The 21,013-nt window shown below is 49.0% G+C and overlaps 2 protein-coding genes across 2 annotated transcripts; both read left to right on the top strand.

The window, feature by feature from the left end:
* On the top strand, window positions 1-4,161 carry LOC117586271 (putative elongator complex protein 1). The gene is made up of 5 exons (XM_034276217.1): window positions 1-1,702; window positions 1,762-3,171; window positions 3,234-3,471; window positions 3,554-3,924; window positions 3,988-4,161. The coding sequence occupies exons 1-5, from the start codon at window positions 64-66 to the stop codon at window positions 4,050-4,052; spliced, it is 3,723 nt and encodes a 1,240-aa protein (XP_034132108.1). The 5' UTR covers window positions 1-63; the 3' UTR covers window positions 4,053-4,161.
* A 606-nt stretch (window positions 4,162-4,767) lies between these two features.
* Window positions 4,768-20,692, top strand: LOC117586269 (flocculation protein FLO11). The gene is made up of 5 exons (XM_034276212.1): window positions 4,768-5,475; window positions 14,975-18,414; window positions 18,531-18,627; window positions 19,367-19,911; window positions 19,991-20,692. The coding sequence occupies exons 2-5, from the start codon at window positions 15,191-15,193 to the stop codon at window positions 20,223-20,225; spliced, it is 4,101 nt and encodes a 1,366-aa protein (XP_034132103.1). The 5' UTR covers window positions 4,768-5,475; window positions 14,975-15,190; the 3' UTR covers window positions 20,226-20,692.
* Window positions 20,693-21,013: the final 321 nt, after the last annotated feature.

The following is a 21,013-nucleotide window of genomic DNA, read 5'->3' as shown; positions in this document are numbered from 1 at the left end:
AGGGTCTGTCGGTATCGCGGTCACACTGGTTGCGCCGTTTCGCACGTGCAATATTTTGGAAATATGCGCAATTTGAAGCTCCATTACTGCAATGAGCAACAGACGAAGGTGTCCCACCCCCGGCAGATGCTGCAAGAGCCGGAGATCGGCCTGGAGACCAGCTACATAGCCACCGAGAGCAATGTGTACGCCGTGACGGCGACCGGTGATGCTCCACTGAAAGTAATCGCGGATCTGCCCGACATCGTGGCAGCCGAGTTCCTGCAGCTAAACAATGTTATCTGTGTGGCCACACGAGCCGGTGAGGTGCTGCTCATCGATCCAGAGACTCTGGCCACCAGCGAAGGCACCTACTGCGACGTGGGAATCGAGCGGATGGCCTGGTCGCCCAACCAGGAGGTGGTGGCCTTCATAACCAGCTCCCACAATGTGGTGGTGATGAACTCCACCTTCGATGTGATCGCTGAGCAGCCGCTGGAGGCGGAACTGCCCGTCGATCAACAGTTCGTCAACGTCGGATGGGGCAAGAAGGAAACGCAGTTTCATGGCTCCGCTGGCAAGCAGGCTGCCAAGCAGTCTACAGATCAACCCACCCAGGACACGCAGGACTTGCTCAATAAGGAGGTGAACATTGCCTGGCGAGGTGATGGCGCCTACTTTGTGGTCTCCTATGTGTCTGGCGGACGCACCTTCAAGGTGTACGACTGCGAGGGCAAGCTCCAGCACACGGCCGAAAAGAGCAGCAATCTGAGGGAGATAATCGCATGGCGTCCATCGGGCAACTGGATTGCCCTGCCACAGTGGTTCCCCAACAAGTCAACCATTTCGCTGTTCGAGAAGAACGGCCTGCGGCATCGGGAGATCGTCCTGCCCTTCGACTTGCAAGAGGAGCAAATACTGCAGCTCAAGTGGAGCGAGGACTCGGATATTCTGGCCATCCGAACAGCGCGGAAGCAGGAGCAGCAGCAGCGGGTGTATCTGTACACAATAGGAAACTATCATTGGTACCTCAAGCAGGTCCTCGTCTACGCAGACACCGATCCCGTGGCTGTGCTGCACTGGGACACCCGCATGGGTGCGGAGCAGACGCTCCATGTGCTCCTCGAGAGTGGCAAACAGCTCGTCTACAGCTGGGCCTTCGATGTGGAGCCTAGTGCCCGCCAAGGCATCGTGGGCGTGATCGATGGCAAGCGGCTGCTCCTCACAGACTTTGCCCGGGCCGTGGTGCCGCCGCCCATGTCCCAGTGCGTGCTGCAGCTGGAGAACTACATCAATGCCATTGCCTGGGACGATCAGCAGCTGTGTGTGTACACCTGCGATCAAAGGTTCCACTTCTACGAGCTCAAGGACCCCCTGCTGCAGCAGCCAGAGCCCAGGGGCTCCATCGATCTTCAGTCAACCGATGGGCAGCTCTTGCAGCTGTCCAACTTTACATACTTTGCCAGCAATGGTCAGCTGCTGGCCACGACTGGCGTTCAGGGAAACACACGCCTGCTGTGGCTTCAGAAGAGCGACGATTGCTACACCGTGCTGACCTCCGTGAGTATCAATGGTCTGGTGAAAGCCCTTTCGAGGGCAACCCACAATATCAGGAGTATCTATGCCCATACACTCGACAGCGGAAAGACCTACGATGTCAGCCTCACAGCGGAAAACACTTTCGCTGTGGCACATGCCAAACAGTTTGAGTCTTCCCTCCAAAGTGCGTATCATAGAATCGAATTCCTAGAGCTCCCTTTGATCCATTTCGTATATTTTTAGGTGGACTCGTCACTCTGCGTAGTCAGCAGCTGCTGCAACTGGGTGGAAATGGGCCACAACGGATTGCCGAGGATGTTACTTCGTTTCTCTTTTTCGGCACCTATCTGGCCTACACCCAAATGAACTCTCTCCACTTTGTGGACACCGAAAATCGTCAGCATTTGGCCACTCGCAGCATCGAAAGGGGAGCCAAGCTGGTCACAGCCATAGACGAGGAGGCGCGCGTGGTGCTGCAGCTGCCGCGTGGCAATCTGGAGGCAATTTATCCACGATTGCTGGTCCTGGATCAGGTGAAGGTGCTGCTTAACGACAGGCGTGGCAGGTACCTGGCGGCCATGAAGCTGCTGCGGAAGCATCGCATCAATCTGAACATCATCTGCGACACGAATGTGGAGAAGTTTGTGGCCCGTGTGGATGTATTTCTGCGCGAGATCCAGGAGAGCCAGTGGCTGTGCCTGTTCATCAGCGAACTGCAGGACGCAGACACCACAGCCATGTACCCGCAGAGGTCCAACGAGTCGCCACAGCGCCTGCCGCCTGGCTTCAAGTTTGAGCAGAAGGTGGCCTATATCTGCGGCCTGCTGAGTAAACGCATGTCGGAGACCCCCAGCGCCAAGGAACGCGCTCGCTTCCGTTTGCCCTTGGTGACGGTGTGTGTGCGGGTAGGAGATGTAAATGCGGCACTGAAGCTCATTCGACAGGATTTGGAGCATCCCGGGCAGGAGGATCAGTACCTCAAGTACCTGATGTACCTCGTGGACATCAACGAGCTGTACAACGTGGCACTGGGCAGCTATGACCTCGGCATGGCTCTGTTTGTGGCGCAGAAATCGCAAAAGGATCCCAAGGAGTTCCTGCAGTATCTGAACGAGCTGAAGGCGCTGCCCGAGGACTATCGCAAGTTCCGGATCGACGATCATCTCAAGCGCTACTCATCAGCGGTGCAGCATCTCGCTCGCTGCGGCGAAGAGCACCACGAGGAGGCAATGGAGTTCACACGGAAGCATGGCCTCTACACTGTCGCCTTGTCCTCGTACAAGGTTCATCCGGAGTTCCATCGTCGCCTGTGCGTGGCCTATGCGGATCAGCTGAGAGCGAATGCCAAGCTGGAGAATGCGAGTCTCATGTACGAGCGCGGCGGGGAGCTGCAGCAGGCACTGCTCAGCGCACGACACACACTCGACTGGCAGCGGGTCTTGGTGCTGGCCAAGGCTCTGGGCGAACAGCCGTTGGAGCAGGTGGCTCTATCGCTTGTGGGTCCGCTGCAGCAGCAGGGCAGACATCTGGAGGCATCCGAGTTGGTTAAGCAGCATGTCCGGGATACAGAGAAGCACATGGAGGTGCTACTAGAAGGACATCTCTATGGCAAGGCCATCTACGAGGCGGGTCTACAGGGTGGAGACATTTTGGGTAAGCAAAGGAAACCTTTTCTCTTCTTTGAATCCCTGTCCTGAATGCCTGTCCACTTGCAGCTGAGAAGATAGCCCCCGCTTTGGTGGCCCATGCGGGACAGATGCATAACTCCCTGAAGTCGGATCTGCAGCTCTTTCTGGAGTACAAACAACGACTCCTGGACATACGACAGCGACGGGCGAATGGCGCTGACACAGAGGGTGGCGATGGCGATGTTGACATTGACGAGGTGGATCTGCTCTCGGACACGTCGAGTATGCAGTCCTCCCGCTACAGCGGCACATCCCGCGGCACAGGGTAAGGCGTCGGAGCACTGCGAAGACTTTACATAGTTTCACTTTTCGCTAATCTTCCTCCCTTTCCCTCCTCTGCTGTGTAGCAAGACATTCCGCTCGAGCAAAAATCGACGCAAGCACGAACGCAAGCTGCTCAGCCTGAAGCCGGGAAACCCCTTCGAAGACATTGCGCTCATCGATGCGCTGCACCAGCACGTCACGAAGATCGGCCAGCAGCAGCAGGTTGTGCGTGACACATGCAAAGCGCTGCTGCAGTTGGGCGGGGGCGAGGACACGCTGGCGCAGGCACTGCAGCGTGAATTCAAGACGCTGCTGCAGACAGTGGAGTCGGCCCTGGACGAGATCTGGATACCCGAGCTGGTGGGCAGCAGCAGTGGCTCACTGGCGCAACATCTGACGGGCCCAAATGTGGACTACATGGCCCTGCAAAAGGAGCAGCGATACGCTTTAATAAGTAGGTTTATCTCAAAAGATGTTGCTCCAGCTCGTCCGATTCATCTTCTTCTACCTTTTGCAGGTCCCCTGAAGCGGTTCAAGCCCCAGCTGAATGCCGTCGACTGGCAGCACGAGATTCTCCAATAAGCCCAATCATCGATTTGCGTGCCGTGCAGAAGAGGATTATTTGTCTTGGCTTTTCCATTTACTTTCACTCTTGTGCTGAAATTAAATGTTGCATTGCTAATTGAAATTATTGAAACAAAACGACACGAAGTAGGATGGGTGCCAGTCGCCAGTCCTCGCCGCTGCCCCAGCTGGCAAAAGTGGGTGGGATATCATTTAGTTTGTAATTCGAGGGGCGTCCATCAATCCCATGCTTATCGGGCAGGGAACGCCCTTAAAATGTTTCCGTAAAGAAAACAATATCATGTTTATGTCTGTCTAGCAATTTCCGGCCTGCTGGAGGAGAGACGCCTCCTCAGCTGCAGTCATGCGTTTTGTTTGGCAAACACACACAAGCCTCGCCAGCGGGTCGTACAAGGAAACTGGAGACGTGTGGAACCTGTTTGCCCCCAGCCACAAGTCTCAGATTTGTTGTGGGCGCACAGGTAGAGCACTGGCTGCTGCCTGGGCAACACATTCCTGAAGGACTCGCAGGAGCTGTGGAATTTCATGCTGATAAGGCGACACTACGGTGGAAAAATGCATTCTGCCTACAGACATGCGCATCATTGCTGCTGCTGACGGCGTCAGCGCCGCCGCCTACTCAGAGCAGCAGCTCCAACACTCTCCATAGTATGGGGCTCTCGCTCTCTCTGCCTCACATTTCATTTTGCTCCATCGCACCAAAGCGTGTTTGGCCATCGAACGAGACGGACGTGTGTGCTCTCTGCTGCTGCTGTCGGGGTTTCGTACGTGGATATTTGATGTGTTTTTTGTTTAATAAATATACAACAAGTGTTTAGCAGAGCCGTAGGCACAAACAACAAAATTAAATTAATGTGTATTGTGTTCTATTATACGGAAATCGAGTGAAGTAAAGTGAAAATAAAAAGCCGCAAACAAACGCAAAAAGCAGCATACGACCGGAAAAAGCGCGCGTATGTGTTGCGAAGGGGGAGGAGAAAAAGGAGAAGGAAACCAAAAAGGAAAAAAGTCGTCACCTGAAAGTGCATTTCCAGTGAAATATGTTAATTCAAATTTGCAATTAGTTTCAATTGGATGGCAATTTCCAGCCATTAGCATTAGAAATCGCACGAGTCAAGTGTTTAGCACCCGAGAGTGAAAATCAAATCAGAGAATCGGAGAGTTGCAAAGCAAATGCAAAAACAACAACAGGAAAAGCAACCATATTTATTCACATTCTATTGTTGTTGGCAACGCGGAAGCCGCCCGCTCCGAAGTTCGCAGTAAATAAAGCCAAAAGTGTGTTTCAACAACAATGAACCATTAAACCGTTAACAAAAGTGCTGAAATAGTTCATTTACAATTGGAGCTACCTGCTGTTGCTGCATCACGGCGAGAGGGGGGAACACTAGTGTCCAGAAGTCCATAAAAAGCATTTTTGGTGAGTGAGTCTATCACCCTCTCCTACACCTACTACTAGTGCCTTCTCTTTCTATCTTACACTCTGGTTCTGCGGTTGACAATCTCTGGCTTAAGCTCAGCTTTTGGGTGAGAGAGCGAAGAGCGAGAGAGCACGGGGGCCAGTGGTCAAACCCGCAAAACGACTTTCAACATCTGTGCTGTCCAATACCAAGCATTCACATAGTGTACGATGGGTGTTTTGGTTTAATGTACATTTGAAATGAAACTTATCTTAGAGAGAGCAGACAGTGGAGGATCTATACCAGGTAATGCTGGACCATGCTCCGCGCCGCGTAGAACCTTTAGTTGGGTGGAAATAGTTCATATTTGATGTTTTTATACATATGCAGTGGCCTCTGCTGGGTATCCTTTAGTCGAGTTCCTACCACCTACACCGTTCTCTCTTGGCTATTTTTTTTTTAATTACTTCTTTTGTTGTTGCTGTTGCTTTTCCTTTCTGCGCTTTGTTATAATTCGGATTCCATTTTTATGCGCGCCAGAAATAAATATAATTTCCGTTGTATGTACTAAGTTTCGCACATGTGTGCGTGGAAATACTGCTAGACCAGCGCAATTATTATTAAATATGCCATAATTTTGTCCATTGCGAAACTTATAGCAAGTTGCCTGCACACCCATGTGGCAGGTTCGGTTCAACAGCAGTTTAAGCGTTCAAAAAATGAATTGGTTCTCTTTATGGGACACCTCAATGCCGTGGCATTGGTGTTTACGATTCGAAAATAGACACAAATTCGTTGTTGGGCTCCTTGTAAGCCAAGGATCTATAGCTAGAATATCTCTGTGATGACGCCATATTTTCGATCTTGCTATGTGCTAACTAGGTGCAACAAAGAAATGAATTGTTAAGCGGAGTCATTCATGCAGCGAAGACTCTCCTCTCGGAGTCGCAGTGGAAAACCCCCAGCATCGAAAGCTGCATGCCAAGGCCGGCCGAGACACTGCTGCAGCCACAGACAACAATTTAATTAGAGGTTACTTAGCATTAGCAGCAAGAGGAGCCGAAAGGCAGCAACAATGGCTGCAATTGGCACTGCAACTGCAACTGCCACTGCAAACGAAGACTCGGAAAACAAATGCTAGTGGAGAGAATACATTATGCATTAAGTGGCGGCGGGTTTTCAGCATAAATCGCTGGATAATGGGCTGGGTCTTGGGTCTTGGGGGTCTAAGCTAATAAATAAACGTTTTGAATGCCAAATGAGGCAGAGAGTCGCTCGATGACGAAACGAAAATGATTTTCAGGTAGAGACAGAGGGGTACGATGGAATGTTGCCACAGAGAATCGAGGAAACCGGTCGGCCACTCCAATGGATGGTCTCCTGCTGCCCCATGCCGGTGCCCTATTCGAGTGAAGGTCTCTTTGGTGCACGAAGAGATCGCTGGCTGCGGTGAGTCACGTTTCGAATTCAGAATTTGTGTGTTGTGTGAAACGACAAAGACGACTGTTGGCTGTTTGAGATTCGAGAGACGTGCCTGGCCAGCCCTGCCTTTGTGTGTGGCGAATCGAGAACCGGAGGAGAATCATCGGCGAACATGTCGCTGCACAGCATAGTAGTGCTGTGAATAGAGAGATAATGGTAAGCTTCTTAGAAATGCCAGAGGGAAATCCCCATCCACACGTACCAGCGTTTGCTTTGGATTCTATCATCGAGCAGCAGCTTCCACAATCGTTCTAATATGCTCAAAGATGATCTTGATCCGTGCTCAATCTAGCTTTAATGGAGGTATCTGGTATCTGTTCGAATGCTCGCTCCACTTTCACACTCTTCTCGTGCCCCTAATTGCGCACACACCTTGATGACTGACTCCCCGATAGCATGTCATTAAGGTAAAGCTGCAGTCCAGTCCACCTGAGGGGTGTCTTACTAACATAAATACTTGATGCATGCCCCGACTCGCCTCTCTTCTTCTCCTCCTCTTCTTCACTTTAAGACATAAATAATCGAATGGCAGGGCAGAGAGAGAGAGGGAGAGAGAGCAGTTCTTGCCCCCTGCTGTATCACCTGAGACCTGAGACCTGACCTATGAGCTTTTTTTGTCTGTTTGTCTGTCTCTCTGCCATTTGGTTGGCTTTTGTCTTTAGTTTCGCATTCGTTTCTCTCCGTTCTTGCCTCTTGCTTTTGTGTTTCTGGTTTCTGCGTCTCGTCTTTCATCGTTTCATCGCTTCGCTTATCTTGTGGTTCGATTCGTGCACTGTTCTTACTTTTTGGTGCTTTTTCTTGCTTTTCATTTGTAATCCACATAAATAAACAGAACAGTAAAAGATCAGAGGAGAGCGAGCACCAACTACCCCTCCCACAGCTAAAGCATCGTTTCTTCCGTTCGATTCAATTCCATTTCATTCCATGACTGCAACAATGGCGTCCCGCCCACCCTCTGCTCTATCCTTTTCCATTCAATTCCTCTTTTGTTTGCACTCCACCATTTTTCCTTTGGGCTTTATTTAATTAAAACTTTAATTAAGTTTTAGTCACAGGTGTCGTGTGTCCACTTCACTTTCCACAACTTTAGTTACATCGCCAGGAAGGTGCATTCTTTATCTGTATACCCCAGGCAGGTGCATAAGACAGCGGGTGGGGTAGGGAGCTTTTGACCACAGCCAGAGCTTTTCCCATTGTAATTTTAATTCAATTCTAGAAACGACACTTTGCACACTTGCAACAGCAACGGCAACAAATAACAAGCAAACAATCGCCAGTCAGACACTTGGGCGGGGGCATGGCACTGATTGGACGTAATTGAATTAAGACCAGCATTTGCCAGCGTAGTTACATCTTGGGGTCTCTGTTTGGGTCAGGGGGAAGGGGGTCAAGCGAGTGCGAGTGTGTGTGTGTGTGTGTGTGTGTGTGTGTGTGTGTGCAGGAAGTCAACCTCGTTTTGGGTTCGCCACATCATTTGGGTCTCTCTGCGCCTCGAGGCAGCCTCTGAACTAGTTTCCTCCGCTTGAAAGCCATTTAGCTGAATTCAAAATTCTGCATTTGGTTTCTTATGTCACACACAGATGTTGCCACAAATGAGAGCCACATGCCACATACAATACGAATGTTTGCACCTTATGCATTCCTAATGCATTTGCCTTTTTTGTTTACCTTTCGCATGGAGTCGGGTCGTAGCGGTCGCATTTGTTGCAGATGCATTTGCCTTTTGCCTCCATTCCATTTGTTTACACTGCCTCCGAGCAGCAAGTGTGCCTGTGCCACAGATACCGATGCTCGCAGCAAGTTAGTGCCATATTTCATCATCATTCGAATGAGGCGAGTGGTGCAGAGAGACACAGAGACACAGACTGAATCTCGCAGCTGCATTTGCATGCAGGCCCTGCTTTGCCGTAACTACAGAATATTTATTGTTTTCGTGTGTTTTTTTGTAATTTGGTGGCAAATGAACTCGAGACTTCTATTGCGCTTGTTCCAAGTTCTCGTCTCGAGTGTGTAAAACCTGTTTCTTGTGCCTCAAAACCTGCTCTCTGGGGGCATTCCCCGCACAGTTTTGCGCCTTGTTTTATGATATGCAAATTAATTTATATGAATTCGATTATCTGGACTCACTTCAGACAGACAAATAAACCTCCCAACTATGCCCAAGCCAGCTCAAAACATGGCTAATGGATTTAGTTGAGCAGCAAAATTGATTGCGCACTCGCCAGAGATCCGAATCGTATTGGATCGAGATAAAGGGTCTGCGGTCTGCCAATAATCGAGAGGAGTCAGTCCCTGGACTATCAATTAGCGGGACAGCGCTAATCAATCAACTCCACAGAGCCAGACCTTGAACCCTTGAGGCTCCAGCTCCTCCTCTTCAATTAGCGTGGAGAGAGGAGGAGAAACAGCAGAGAGACAGAAGACTTGACCCACAAAAACAAAAAACTAATTTCCGATAAGTCACTCTCACTCTCTCTCTCTCTTTCTGTGTGTGTCTCTGGGGGGAAGCAGAGGATGGGTAGAGATGGTAAATGGAGAATGGAGATGGGGAAAGTGCCATTTGTGTGCGGCTAATTTGTGAAAAGTAATAATTATGAATGCCGGAAAGAAAAAGTGCCAAAAAAAAACAGAGTTTATCGGATGGGAGCGTGGTAGAAATCTACCTCAAGAGAGAGAGAGAGAGAGAGTGGGAGATCGCTCTCGATTGAAAGTCACCGGGTGGTGGCGCATTATATAATGAAACTGTAACTCGGAGGCGGCAACGCCCACTAGTGACAGCAAAGAGAGAGACACTCAATCAGTGACACTCTCCTAAGCGAATGGAGCGTGCAGCTTGCAGCGGGAACCTGTTTAATGCCCGGGGAAAACTTGTCTCGAAAAACGATCTGCCACTGTGAAAAATTGGAAATATTTCTACTGCTGCTGCTGCTGCTGGAGCGAAAAGTAAAAGTGCTTTGGTGGCACCACCCACTTTTGCTTTCTTTTGGGCTTCATTGAGCAGCTGAGGCGTTAGGGCGGGGGAGCGTGAGTGGCAAGTGTTGTGGTTAGTTCTGCTAAGGAGATTGATTACAAAATCTGCAGCAACATTTGCATTGTTCCCACCGGGCAGTGTGATGGTCTCAGACGTACCTCCAATCGTAGTAGAAAACCCAAATACAATGAACCCAACCACACATCCATGAGTCACGTCTGTCTAATGCATTCCCAAAGCCACAACAGGCTGTGGCGTGCGAGGGGCATGCGTGAAATGTTAACTCATCTGATGGTCTCTGTCTCTGCCTATGCCTGGTGATGGAGTAACCTCAATTCGGTTCACTTTGCGGCTGCGCTGTGGCTGTGGCTGTAACTCTAGCGCCTCTGGCCCCCTGTCCCTGCCGCCCGCAATTAACAAACAAACGAACAAAAAGACAAACCAACCAGCCAAACTAGTACACGTTACAAGCGGACAGCAACAACAGCCATGGATCGTGGATCAGCCCCAATGCTGGAATTACCTTGCTGTTTTCGGCCACGTCCGGCGACAGTAGCAGGCAGCCAGTCAGCCAGTCAGCCAGTCAGTCGAACGAACAAGCTGAAACGTTGGTTCGCTTTTCGGTTCATATTTCGTGACATTCAAATTGAAGCTTTTCGGGTCTCCAATCATGCGAAAGGGCAGCCGCAGACACTGAGGAATTTCCCCAAATGGATTTACCATGCTCCAGATTTGACTCCCTGCCAACCTGAGTGATGGTTGGCATCAATCAAATGAAGCCATAGAAATGGAATCGAATTGGAAAGACATCCATAAACCGCTTACTGGTTGCCACTTATTGCTCACCGCCTTATTGCTCATTGCTCATTGCTCTTATTGCCTCACCTATCAGACGCCCGAGATCGCGATGGCAATTGCTCCATGCGGCAACAAAGGAGCACAAATTAAAAGCAAAACCCAAGCAAATTTGTCAGCTGCGAGCCAAGGGGTTGGGACTGTGGGGCGCCCGCTCAATGTTGACAAATTTCACGACTCTGTGTGGCAAATTGCGACCCAAAAAGGGGGCACACGGCACACAGGCAGAATGGGAACATGAAATATGGCCACAACATTACATGGTTGAGATATTTATCCATTTACATCTATGTACTGTACTGTACTGTACTGTCATGTGTTTGTCTTGTGCCGTGTTTGATTTGCATTTGTGGCAGGCATTCACTTGCCTCCTAATTGTTCAATTGCATTAGCCGGGCTGGCCGGCAATTATGCAGCACAAGTGCCACTGCATATGCACCCCCTGTGCTGCCATTAAAGGTAATTGCTAGAGCTAGATAAGCGACAGAGACAACGCACAAATGGGTGGCAATTTGGTGGATTTTTGGGTTAACTTGCAGGTTGCGTGGCCAGGCCAGGACTTTCTTATCGGGACATGCATATCGGAAGGATTTATGAGCAAGGAATCTAATGACCAGATGACAACAACAAAGAATTTACTATAAAGAATATAATGATGATTATATTCCCACAAAATGAAGCGACTTTTGGGTCTTCCATTAGCCAACATTCAGAGGAATTCCTATTCGATTGCTGCTGTTCGGTTCAATAAACGCCAAAAGCTGTGGCCCCAGCAAGGTCAACAATTGATAAATGATGAACGTATCTGCGTATTTGCGGCATTTGGCAGTGCTTGCGGCGGTACGCAACAGCAACAGCAGCAGCAGCAGCAACAGTCGCTGAGTGAAGCTTTCGATTGATGAATTTGGACTCCAATCTGCGGAGTTTGAAGTTTGATTTTAAGTTGGGGAATTTCGATTTCTTTTATAATCGCCAGCACGCAGCATCGAAAGTTCGGCCCCAGGGGCAGAGTAACGGACCTTCCAGTCAATGTTTGAAAGAGAGAAATAAATATAAGAAAAAACACACATGAACGTGATATAAGAAAACATTTTAAATGCAAATGAATCATGCGCCAAACGCACAACAAAAGAAGCCAACAGAAATAATCCAACAGCGATGGCTGGGCAGGAAAAGAATTTCGAATGTGGAGAGAGAAATAATATAAAACAAATATCAAATTCGCACTTGCCATTGGCTGGCACTTCATGTAGTAAAGCGCTGGCTGGGGGCATGCCACTCTCTAATGAATGCCTCTTCAATTTCGTATAGAGAGGAGCGGAGAGCGGCAAACAGTTATGTGTGTCTCTTGCGGTAAATCACAAGCTAAAAACAAAACAAAGCAGAACAAACCCAGAGTGCCACAAGCAGAGGCAGGGCAGGCGCCTCTCCTCTTTGGTTGCCATTCCACTTGGTTGATTTTGGAGCAGCAGCAAGTCCCGCTCGCTATTTATTATTGATAAGCATCTGCAGCAGCTTCTACCACGGCTCCAAGTATTTCACTACGCAACGTAGCGAAAATCTCAAAGATTCAAGGAGATTAATCATCAGAATTCTTTGTAATTCTTTGAAATTCTTTGGCATTCCACTTCCACAGAAATCATCCAGCCATCTTCTCGTGTAATCCACAGATTTGGGTTAAGTCAGAATTGGCTTTTAATAGGGGGGAAATAAAGCCCATCTCATGATGAGGGTTTCAGAACTTGCCACTCATCCATCAAACGAGCGGAGATAAACTCCGCCACTCCCGTGGTCCCCCTGTACAGATTGCCATCATTATCACAGAATCATTAAGATGTCTCCTCCCAGCTCCTCCTCCTCGCATCTATCCAATTTCCACTGCACTTTTTGTGGCAATTGAAATGCAAGTGAAAATCATAATTGCAAATCGAATTCTCTGCTCCGCTTGCATCTTTATTGGGCCGCAGCAACTGGTTTAACATTCTTCTGATGATCTGCCATAATCCTCGACCATCGACGACTCGTCAGCGTCATCATTCTTTGGATCGTCTTTGGTAAGCTTAGCGCCCATTCAACAGAGCATCAGACCATCATGCCAGACCATTCCAAACCATTCTAAGCCATTCGTTCATCCTCAGTGCGTGCCGCTGAAGCGGAAATGATTCCACGCTGCAGCCACAACACTGCCACTCTTCCTCTCCTCCACACTGCATTGCTGGGGCCCCATTATCCCCCCCCCCCTCTTTTCATGGCCATCAGTTGGTGCACTTGCCATGGATTGGATGCCACTCTTTCGCTCTAAGGAGAGTCACGTTTCCAGCCCCAAACCCATAACTTGCGGGCACATCACAACTGTAGGTTTCGGTTCGGCTAAGTGGAGGGTTCATCTGGTCCACTCCACTCACTATGACGATCGATGATCTGAAGTTTTTTAAAATAAATTGAATCTCTTAATGGCCACACCAACCTCTATTCTTAATTTAATTTAATTATGTCATTAAATTATTTATTAAAATTTAATATTTCATAGCATACTTTTGAGACGGCAAATATTTCCACAGCATATCTTGGACTTTTTCATTGCATACTTTTGGGATGTGTCAAATATAGCACGTAGAAATTCATGTTAAATGTATTTTTTTGTGACATGTAGGCTCTTCAATGAACTGTATTGAATTGTACTCAAAAATGAACAATAAAAATGTCTAGGAAAAGCTGAGATATCTTCCCTCCTTTTTGATTCTAAATGCAGTAAATTCAATGCTGCTGCTACCCTTCTATAATCCATAAATGCCGGACTGTGCATAAGCAACCTCCTTCTGTCGGGCAATCATATTATGACCACAATTTATGACTTACTTCTGGCCTCCACCTGACAACGATTTACCTTTACCGTTGGCTTCTTATCAGCAGCGGCAGCAGCAACGTTGACATTCAAAAAATATTAAAAAAAATGATTACAAAATATTTTACTTGTTGCGGTGATTTTGTGCACCAGTCTACGCCCGCTACCCTCCTGCTCTTCTGGGTTGGTTGTGTGTGCTCTGTTTTGTTGCTTAAACAAATCTTATCAGTGGCACGCACACACACTAAGACACAGACACAGACACAGACAGAGGGAGATACTATCCCCATGTGCGTCTACTATATTTAGCTGACTTTATTAGTCACCTGAACACGAACCATGAGATCCAAGATTCTGTTCATATTTCTGGGCCGAAACGAACTTCATTGAGGAAAAAATAGACCACTGCCACCCCTAGGGATTGAGGCACCACACCTGCAATGCCACCTCGGACCTCACACCTCGCACTCAACGCTGACAAGCCAAAAGGGAAATGTCATTAATGGCACTCAGGCAGGCAGGCAGCAACCACCAAAAAACGGGGGCTTTTAGCGTTAATTGCCATCATGGGATGGAAGGCTTACAGGGCCATGGGACGAGGGAAGAGTGCCTGATTGGGTGTGGGTGGGTTGCATGCATTATTGACATGGCATCGAGCGAATCGGGTAGATAACAACAGGCAAAGGCAACGGCAACAGCAACGGCAACGGCAACAGCAAGATAACCATGGTGAATGGACTCCCCCATACATCCACAACCCACACACCTTCCCGCACCTTTGAATATATTTGTGTGTACTCGTGGAATCGTAGTTATTTATAATGGTATTGGGAGTTGCTCTGTTTCTTTGGCGTGAAGGCCATGGAGGTGCATTTGCCATGAACTGTTCCCCCGCAGTTGAATGAACCCAAACACTAGCTGCACTTTGGCTACGATTTGGTCGTTGCGGAGGGGCATCAGACTCCGACACTCTGACGATATTTTGACACTCGAGTGGAATGAACTTTTGAATTCGATTCCGCTTCAATGTCGTTTATGCAATGGGCGGAGAAGAGTCACAGCTGAACTTCAGCATTTTGTATATTTGTTCGTAATTGAGTTGAGTTTATATTTAGTCAGCAAATGCCCCTGCTCTCTGAACAAACTGAACCAACAATCGACCTTGAACTTGAGTAGGGGGTGGGTGTCCCATGCCCCTAGGGAATGTCAACGAACGTGTCTTAATGCGACCATAATTACAGAACCCAGAAACAGATAAGGCAAGAGCCTCCCATTGTAGAAAGCGAAACTTTCCAGCTACACGGGAATATTTCACACAATAAACTAAATGCAATTCTCTTTCCTTCTCTCTCTCTTTTTGTTATAGGGCAATAAATTGAAATTCGGTGCACAACATTACAGCGAAGAGAACCCCATGGAATGGCGCATAAATGGAATGAAAATGTATTTTTAAGCGACTGAAAACCCACAAAACAGCAAAAGACACAAACAACGCCCAAAGTAGAATTGTTCACTTGACCCACAGACACAGACTTAAAGGGAGAGTGCAACAGAGATAGCTAGAGAGCGAAAGAGAGACAAAATGCGTGCGGGCCGTTGGCTAAACGATGGCTTAGTGCTGGTCGTTGTCGTCATTTTGGCCATAATGCTGGCCGCAACACAGGCACGTTTCATTGCGAAAAGAGAAACCCCTGGCGTTGGCATAGAGGAGGAGACGACTGCTGCCAATAATTTGAATGCCACTTCCACAGCGGCTGCTGCTGCTGCTGCTGCTGCTGCCATTGACCCTGACATTGTTAGTGTGGCAGTCAAAGCAGCGCAGGAGCCACAAAATGATAAAGAAGCCCCAGCCATGGCAGATCCTGCCACAACGACAGCAGAAGTCAGCCAAAAGATCACTTCGGAAGCAACAGAAAGCAATTCCAGTCGCTCCACGGAGCATGGACGTGCCATGCAGCTGGCATCCACCACAGAAGCTCAGCCGCCCGCTGCAGTTACGCCCATGAAGCTGCGCGCACTGCCCAAAATCAGGACAACTCTTCTGCCCTTTGCCTCCAATGAGAATGCCATTGAAGAGTCCACTTCGACGATGCGTCAATTGCCGGAGAAGCGGGCAAAATTCATCAGCGAAAACTCCACGAATGCCCAGCAGTTGCTGCTGCCCAACACAGCGGAAGTGTGGAGTCTGGCGGGAATGAAGTCGGTGCCCAAGAGTCCCACGACACCAATGGGAAGCTCTACACTTAGCCCAGAACATGCCACTGGGGCGGACAATGCCACGGCTATGGTGCTGCCGACTGCAGAGCTCACCAATGACATAGAGGAGCCGCCACAGAACCAAACGGAGCTGCACAAGGAAAAGAATCTGTTGGATTGGCAGCAGATTGCAATGATGCAGTCGCCTGTCCCCTCAACGGCCGAGAACCGAACAGAGTTTGCAGTTAGCACCACACTGGATGCCACCGAAGAGGCCATGCAGGTCACCACAGAATCCTTGGAAGGACAAGCGACACCAGAGACGACTGTGACTCCATTGATACCTGCAGGAGGTGGCCATGGACTCAATCTAACAGAGCCGGCTCTGGTTATGGAAACCACAACTGTGGCAAAGGAAGCCATAGACCAGGAGGTGCTCACATCCACATCCACATCCACTGCCAGGCCAGAGACCACAACCAGTGACCGTTCCGCGGAGCTTGTGGCGGTAACAGAGGCATCGGAAGAACTACAGCTAACAACAGCTGCAATGGCAATTGAAAGTGCAACTGCAGCTGCAACTGCAACTGCAACTGCAGCAACAATGGAGACATCATCGTCATCATCCACGCCGGCAGGGATCGTTCCACATGTGTCACCAGCTGTGGGGGCGGTGGATGCAGACCAAGAGATGATTACGACTGCCAGAACGAGCAGCATCGATGGGGATTCAAGTGCACCGAGTGTCAGTTCAAACACAACTGAAATGGCAATGAAAGCAGTAACGCCGCACACGAACGACGACCACGACGTCATCAATGTTGTCTCCCCAAGCCCCAAGCAGTCTCAGTCTCAGTCTCAGTCCGAGGCACAGTCAGAGAGGGAGCAACAGCAACAGCAACAGCAAGAGCCAACGGACCCCACGACAACAGCAGTTAGTAGTCGAGCGGCTGTCGAGGAGAGCGCAAGCACAACGACGACAACGACGACGACGACGGTGCCGCAGTACGAGTTAAGTGAACAAAAAATCGAAACAACAACAACAGCAACAACAATTAAGAGTACGAGTACGAGTACAACAACAACAACAGCTGAGGAGGAGGCAACAACTGAGGAGGAGACAACGAAGCCAACGCCAACGCAAACGCAAACGCCAACGGAAATTGTCCAAATTAGCAATGAAGTGAATTTAGAAACGGCAACAGTGCCAGCTCCTCCAGCTCCAGAAACAACAACAACAACAACTACTCCAGCAACAACAACAACAACAACAACAGAGCCAACAGTAAGCAAATCGAAGGAAGAAGGGGCAACCACTGAGGACAATTTCAGTTCCATAAATAGCAGGAAACCCGATACAAGTGAGAACTTTTTGAAGAACTCCTCAACAACAACAACAACAACAGCTGCCACAACAATTGCCACAACACCTGCCACACAACAGGAGGTTAAACAGGGCACAGAGGTTACCGTTACCGTTAGCCCCCTGTTCAGTGACCTCGGCCCGAAGGCAAATAACGAGCACGAATCCTCGCTGGAAACGAACAACATTGGCGAAGCAGAAGCTGAAGAAGAGGCGGCGACCACAACAACAGCAGCAGGAGTAGGGGAAGCAGCAGTAGGGGAGGCAGGGGAAGCTCCCACCCTAAATGCTTTGGACGAGAGGGAAACAGGGAAAGCAGCAACAGGTGCAAAGGGAGCGCCAACGGATGAGCATTACGATGAGGAGAACGACACGGGCAAAGGCCAACAACAACAGGTGGATGAAGTGCATGAAAAACAAGTTATCAAAGAGGAGGAGCAGCAGCAGCAGCAGCAGCAGCAGCAGCCAGAGCCAAAGCAAACATTAGCCAAAAATATGGCAGGAAACGGCACAACATCCACAACAGAAGCAACCACCACCAGCACCACCACCAGCACAACGGCAACAACAACGACTGAAATGCAACCGCCGTTGATATCCCTGCTGGATGATAGCACAACAAAATCAACAACCACAACGACAACTATCCCAACGCCAATTGATGTCAACCCGAGCAGCTTTAGGCCACCGATCAGCATGCTGCCAGAGAACACAACGCTGATCCAGACTCCCCCTACGACTACCACCGAAGACCCTTCGGACTTCCTTCCCTCCAGTGAACGACCCACTCCTCCGAACATCATAATGGCAGCGTTTCCCAACGATATGGGCAACAGCCCAGCGCAGGGTGGTGGCACGGATGTGAATGTGATTATTGCCATCACAGTGAGCGTCATTGGAGTGGTGGCCCTGATCCTTCTCGTGGCTTTTCTCTATCTGATGCGCAAGCGTCAGAAGCAAATGTCCTATGGACAGCGCTGTCGACCCGTCAGCTTGGATGCCTACTCACTGGACAATGTCTCGGTGCTGGGCAGTGTGCGGCGTAAGGGCAGGGATTTGCGTGCCTCGAAGCGCACCTATGGCAATGCGGCCTTTGACGATCCATCGCTGCGGCACAACCTGCTGTCCGCCGTGGACTTGGGCAAGTTTGTGGAGCGACGCTCCAGCATATTCGAGGAGTTCCGCGATGTGCCGCAGATCATAGCGAGAGCGGACGAGGTGCCAGCTGGCTGTGAGGACAAGAATCGGTGAGTGACCCCCATCATTGGTGGATTAATTAATTTACTGAGACACATCTTCCTGCTTTTCCATATAAATATCAACTCGAATCGGGTGACGCATCTTTGAACTGTTGGAACCGCAGCTACGCCAACGTGATTCCGCTTCCTGAGACGCGTGTGGTGCTTCAACGACGCAGCGATGATGACAAAACGGAATACATTAATGCCAATTATGTGCGGGTAAGTAACCAAAGGTAATGCCTTTACACACACATGGATGATGGATGTGGCCTCCAGAGTGGGTGGGTTTTGGGCTCTCATCTTGCAACGTTTCGCCACGGGACGAGCCTTGCATGACGAAGGGGCATTGCAGCTGATGCTTCTTCTCCAGCGAGGGCCTATTAAACATGGCGCCCGAATAATTACACGCCTCATGAGACTGCTAGACCTGGCCATGACTGTGACTCGTAGATTTAGCAGCAAGTCTTTTGTTTTCTTGCACTCCACACTCTGTGTGCAAGCAAATGAGCTTTAGCTTTGGCTTTGGCTTTGGCTTTGAGCGAAAGGTAATGATCATGATAATTACGAGAAAAGAAGCGAAAGTTTGTGCCAGCGAAGTGTAAAATGCCCTTACATCACGAAGAAACGAACACAAAACTCTCAGCCATTGAGTGTCGAATGCAGGACACAAAAATTGAGAGGGGGGATTACCTACGCTTTTTAAGAGGAGGATTTGCACTGACGCGTGACCATGTGGAGTGCAATGAGGCGACACAATGCAGCTGGTCGAGAGTCAAGATTCGAGCGGCAGTCGTGCGATTTTATGGCTCGTTTATCAGAAAATGCTCAGCGAACATTCATTTCATTCCATTCAATGCGTGAGTGAGGGAGTGAGGGAGTGTGGGAGTGGGCGGCAGAGGCACAATAAGTTTTAATTAATGGTTATGTCATCACCCGTACCCCTTTCCATACCCCACAGGGCCCGCGGGATGCGCCCAACTACTACATTGCCTGCCAGGCACCCATGGAGAGCACCACAAGTGACTTTTGGCGCATGATCTGGGAGCAGCAGTCACGTGTGATCATCCAGGCCACGGATCTCAACGAGAACGGCATCGAAAAGTGCGCAGAGTATCTGCCGCCGTCGGCCACGTTGGATAATCACAGCAGCTATGGGGACTACCAGGTGACGCTGAAGAATCGTGAGGTCAAGGACAAGTATGCCGTTTCCACGCTCATGCTGAAGCGTGTGGATGGCGAGGAGTGCCGCGAGCTCACCCACTACTGGTACAAGTGGCCCGAGGCGGGTGTGCCAGCCGAGGAGGCGCCCATCATTGCCATGCTGCTGGAGGCACGCTCCTCCCTGAAGTCGTATTGCCTGGAGCAGCAGGCCAGCGATCTGAAGGAGAAGTCAGCGACGGCAGAGTCATCGGTGGATGCGGAGGCGACTGCAGGCAAGGCTGAGGAGATTAATGGAAATGTGGGCAGCAGCAGGTCAGGCACAGCCACTCGCAGCCAACAGGGGTAAGTGTGGGGGGATGTGGCGTCTTGCATGGCTTGTTAATTGTTTTCGTTGTTTCTTTGTCCCTTCCCGCCCCTCTAGACCGCTAACCGTTCATTGTTCTCCAGGCACGGGACGCACCGGCACCATCATTGCCTCGGACATGGCCATTCGCAGTTTGGAGACGCCCAAGCGTTCCGTGGACATACCACAGCTGGTGTACTATGTTCGACGCGGACGTGCCAGCGCCGTTCAGACCAAGGAGCAGTATGAATTTATCTACAAGGTGGCCAACATGTACGCGACCAAGATCACAAATTTATCCAATGATAATTGAGGCAACGCAATGCAACTTTATCTGCAGGAGTATATATGATCATAAAACATAATTCTAATCTAGTATTATCTCTTTACGTACGCTACGCCACGCATGCAAATTGCGTTGAATATTTTTTTGCACCTGATTTATCGTCGTGTCGTTATTTTGTCGGGCTTTGAATATCATTTCAGAAAATGTATGTATTCCTTTATTATTGTGATATAATCGTACATTTTGTATATCTCTTGATAATCTGTTGCATATTTATAATGTACATTTTGTTTTTGTGTCTGCACTGGCAGCAGGTCAAATTTAATTGGAAATGTATTCCATATTTTAATTGTAGAAAGTCATTATGTAATCAAAATATTTGTATGTATCTATTTTAAACGAGCTTTAATGTACATAAGGTATATCTTAAGTAAATGAAAATCTGTATTGAACACTCATATTATTGCAAAATACAAAGAAAATGAACCACTCAACGTGCGTTCGCCGTCAATGTGTTTCAAATACACGCGGGCCTTTTCGGTGAACTAGTTCATTTCTCACCGAACTGTTTTTTATGCTACACATGTAGTTAAAATGTAGCAATTGTGTAGCAGTTTTCCTTGATTTCGTATTTACTTTTTAGATTGAAACCTTTTTGTATCCAATCCAATATAACGAAGTGCTACCAACTTTCAAAGTTTGGGAACAATTTATTCATTGATCGGATACAATCACAGTTTCAGGGCTGAGATTTTTAGCTTGCTATATCTTAACATCTTTAATCCTTATTCTATTGTCTGTGTTTTTAATTCGAG

This window comes from Drosophila guanche, unplaced genomic scaffold, assembly GCF_900245975.1.
Source record: "Drosophila guanche unplaced genomic scaffold, DGUA_6, whole genome shotgun sequence".
Taxonomy (NCBI): domain Eukaryota; kingdom Metazoa; phylum Arthropoda; class Insecta; order Diptera; family Drosophilidae; genus Drosophila; species Drosophila guanche.
This window is presented reverse-complemented; position numbering and strand designations above follow the sequence as displayed.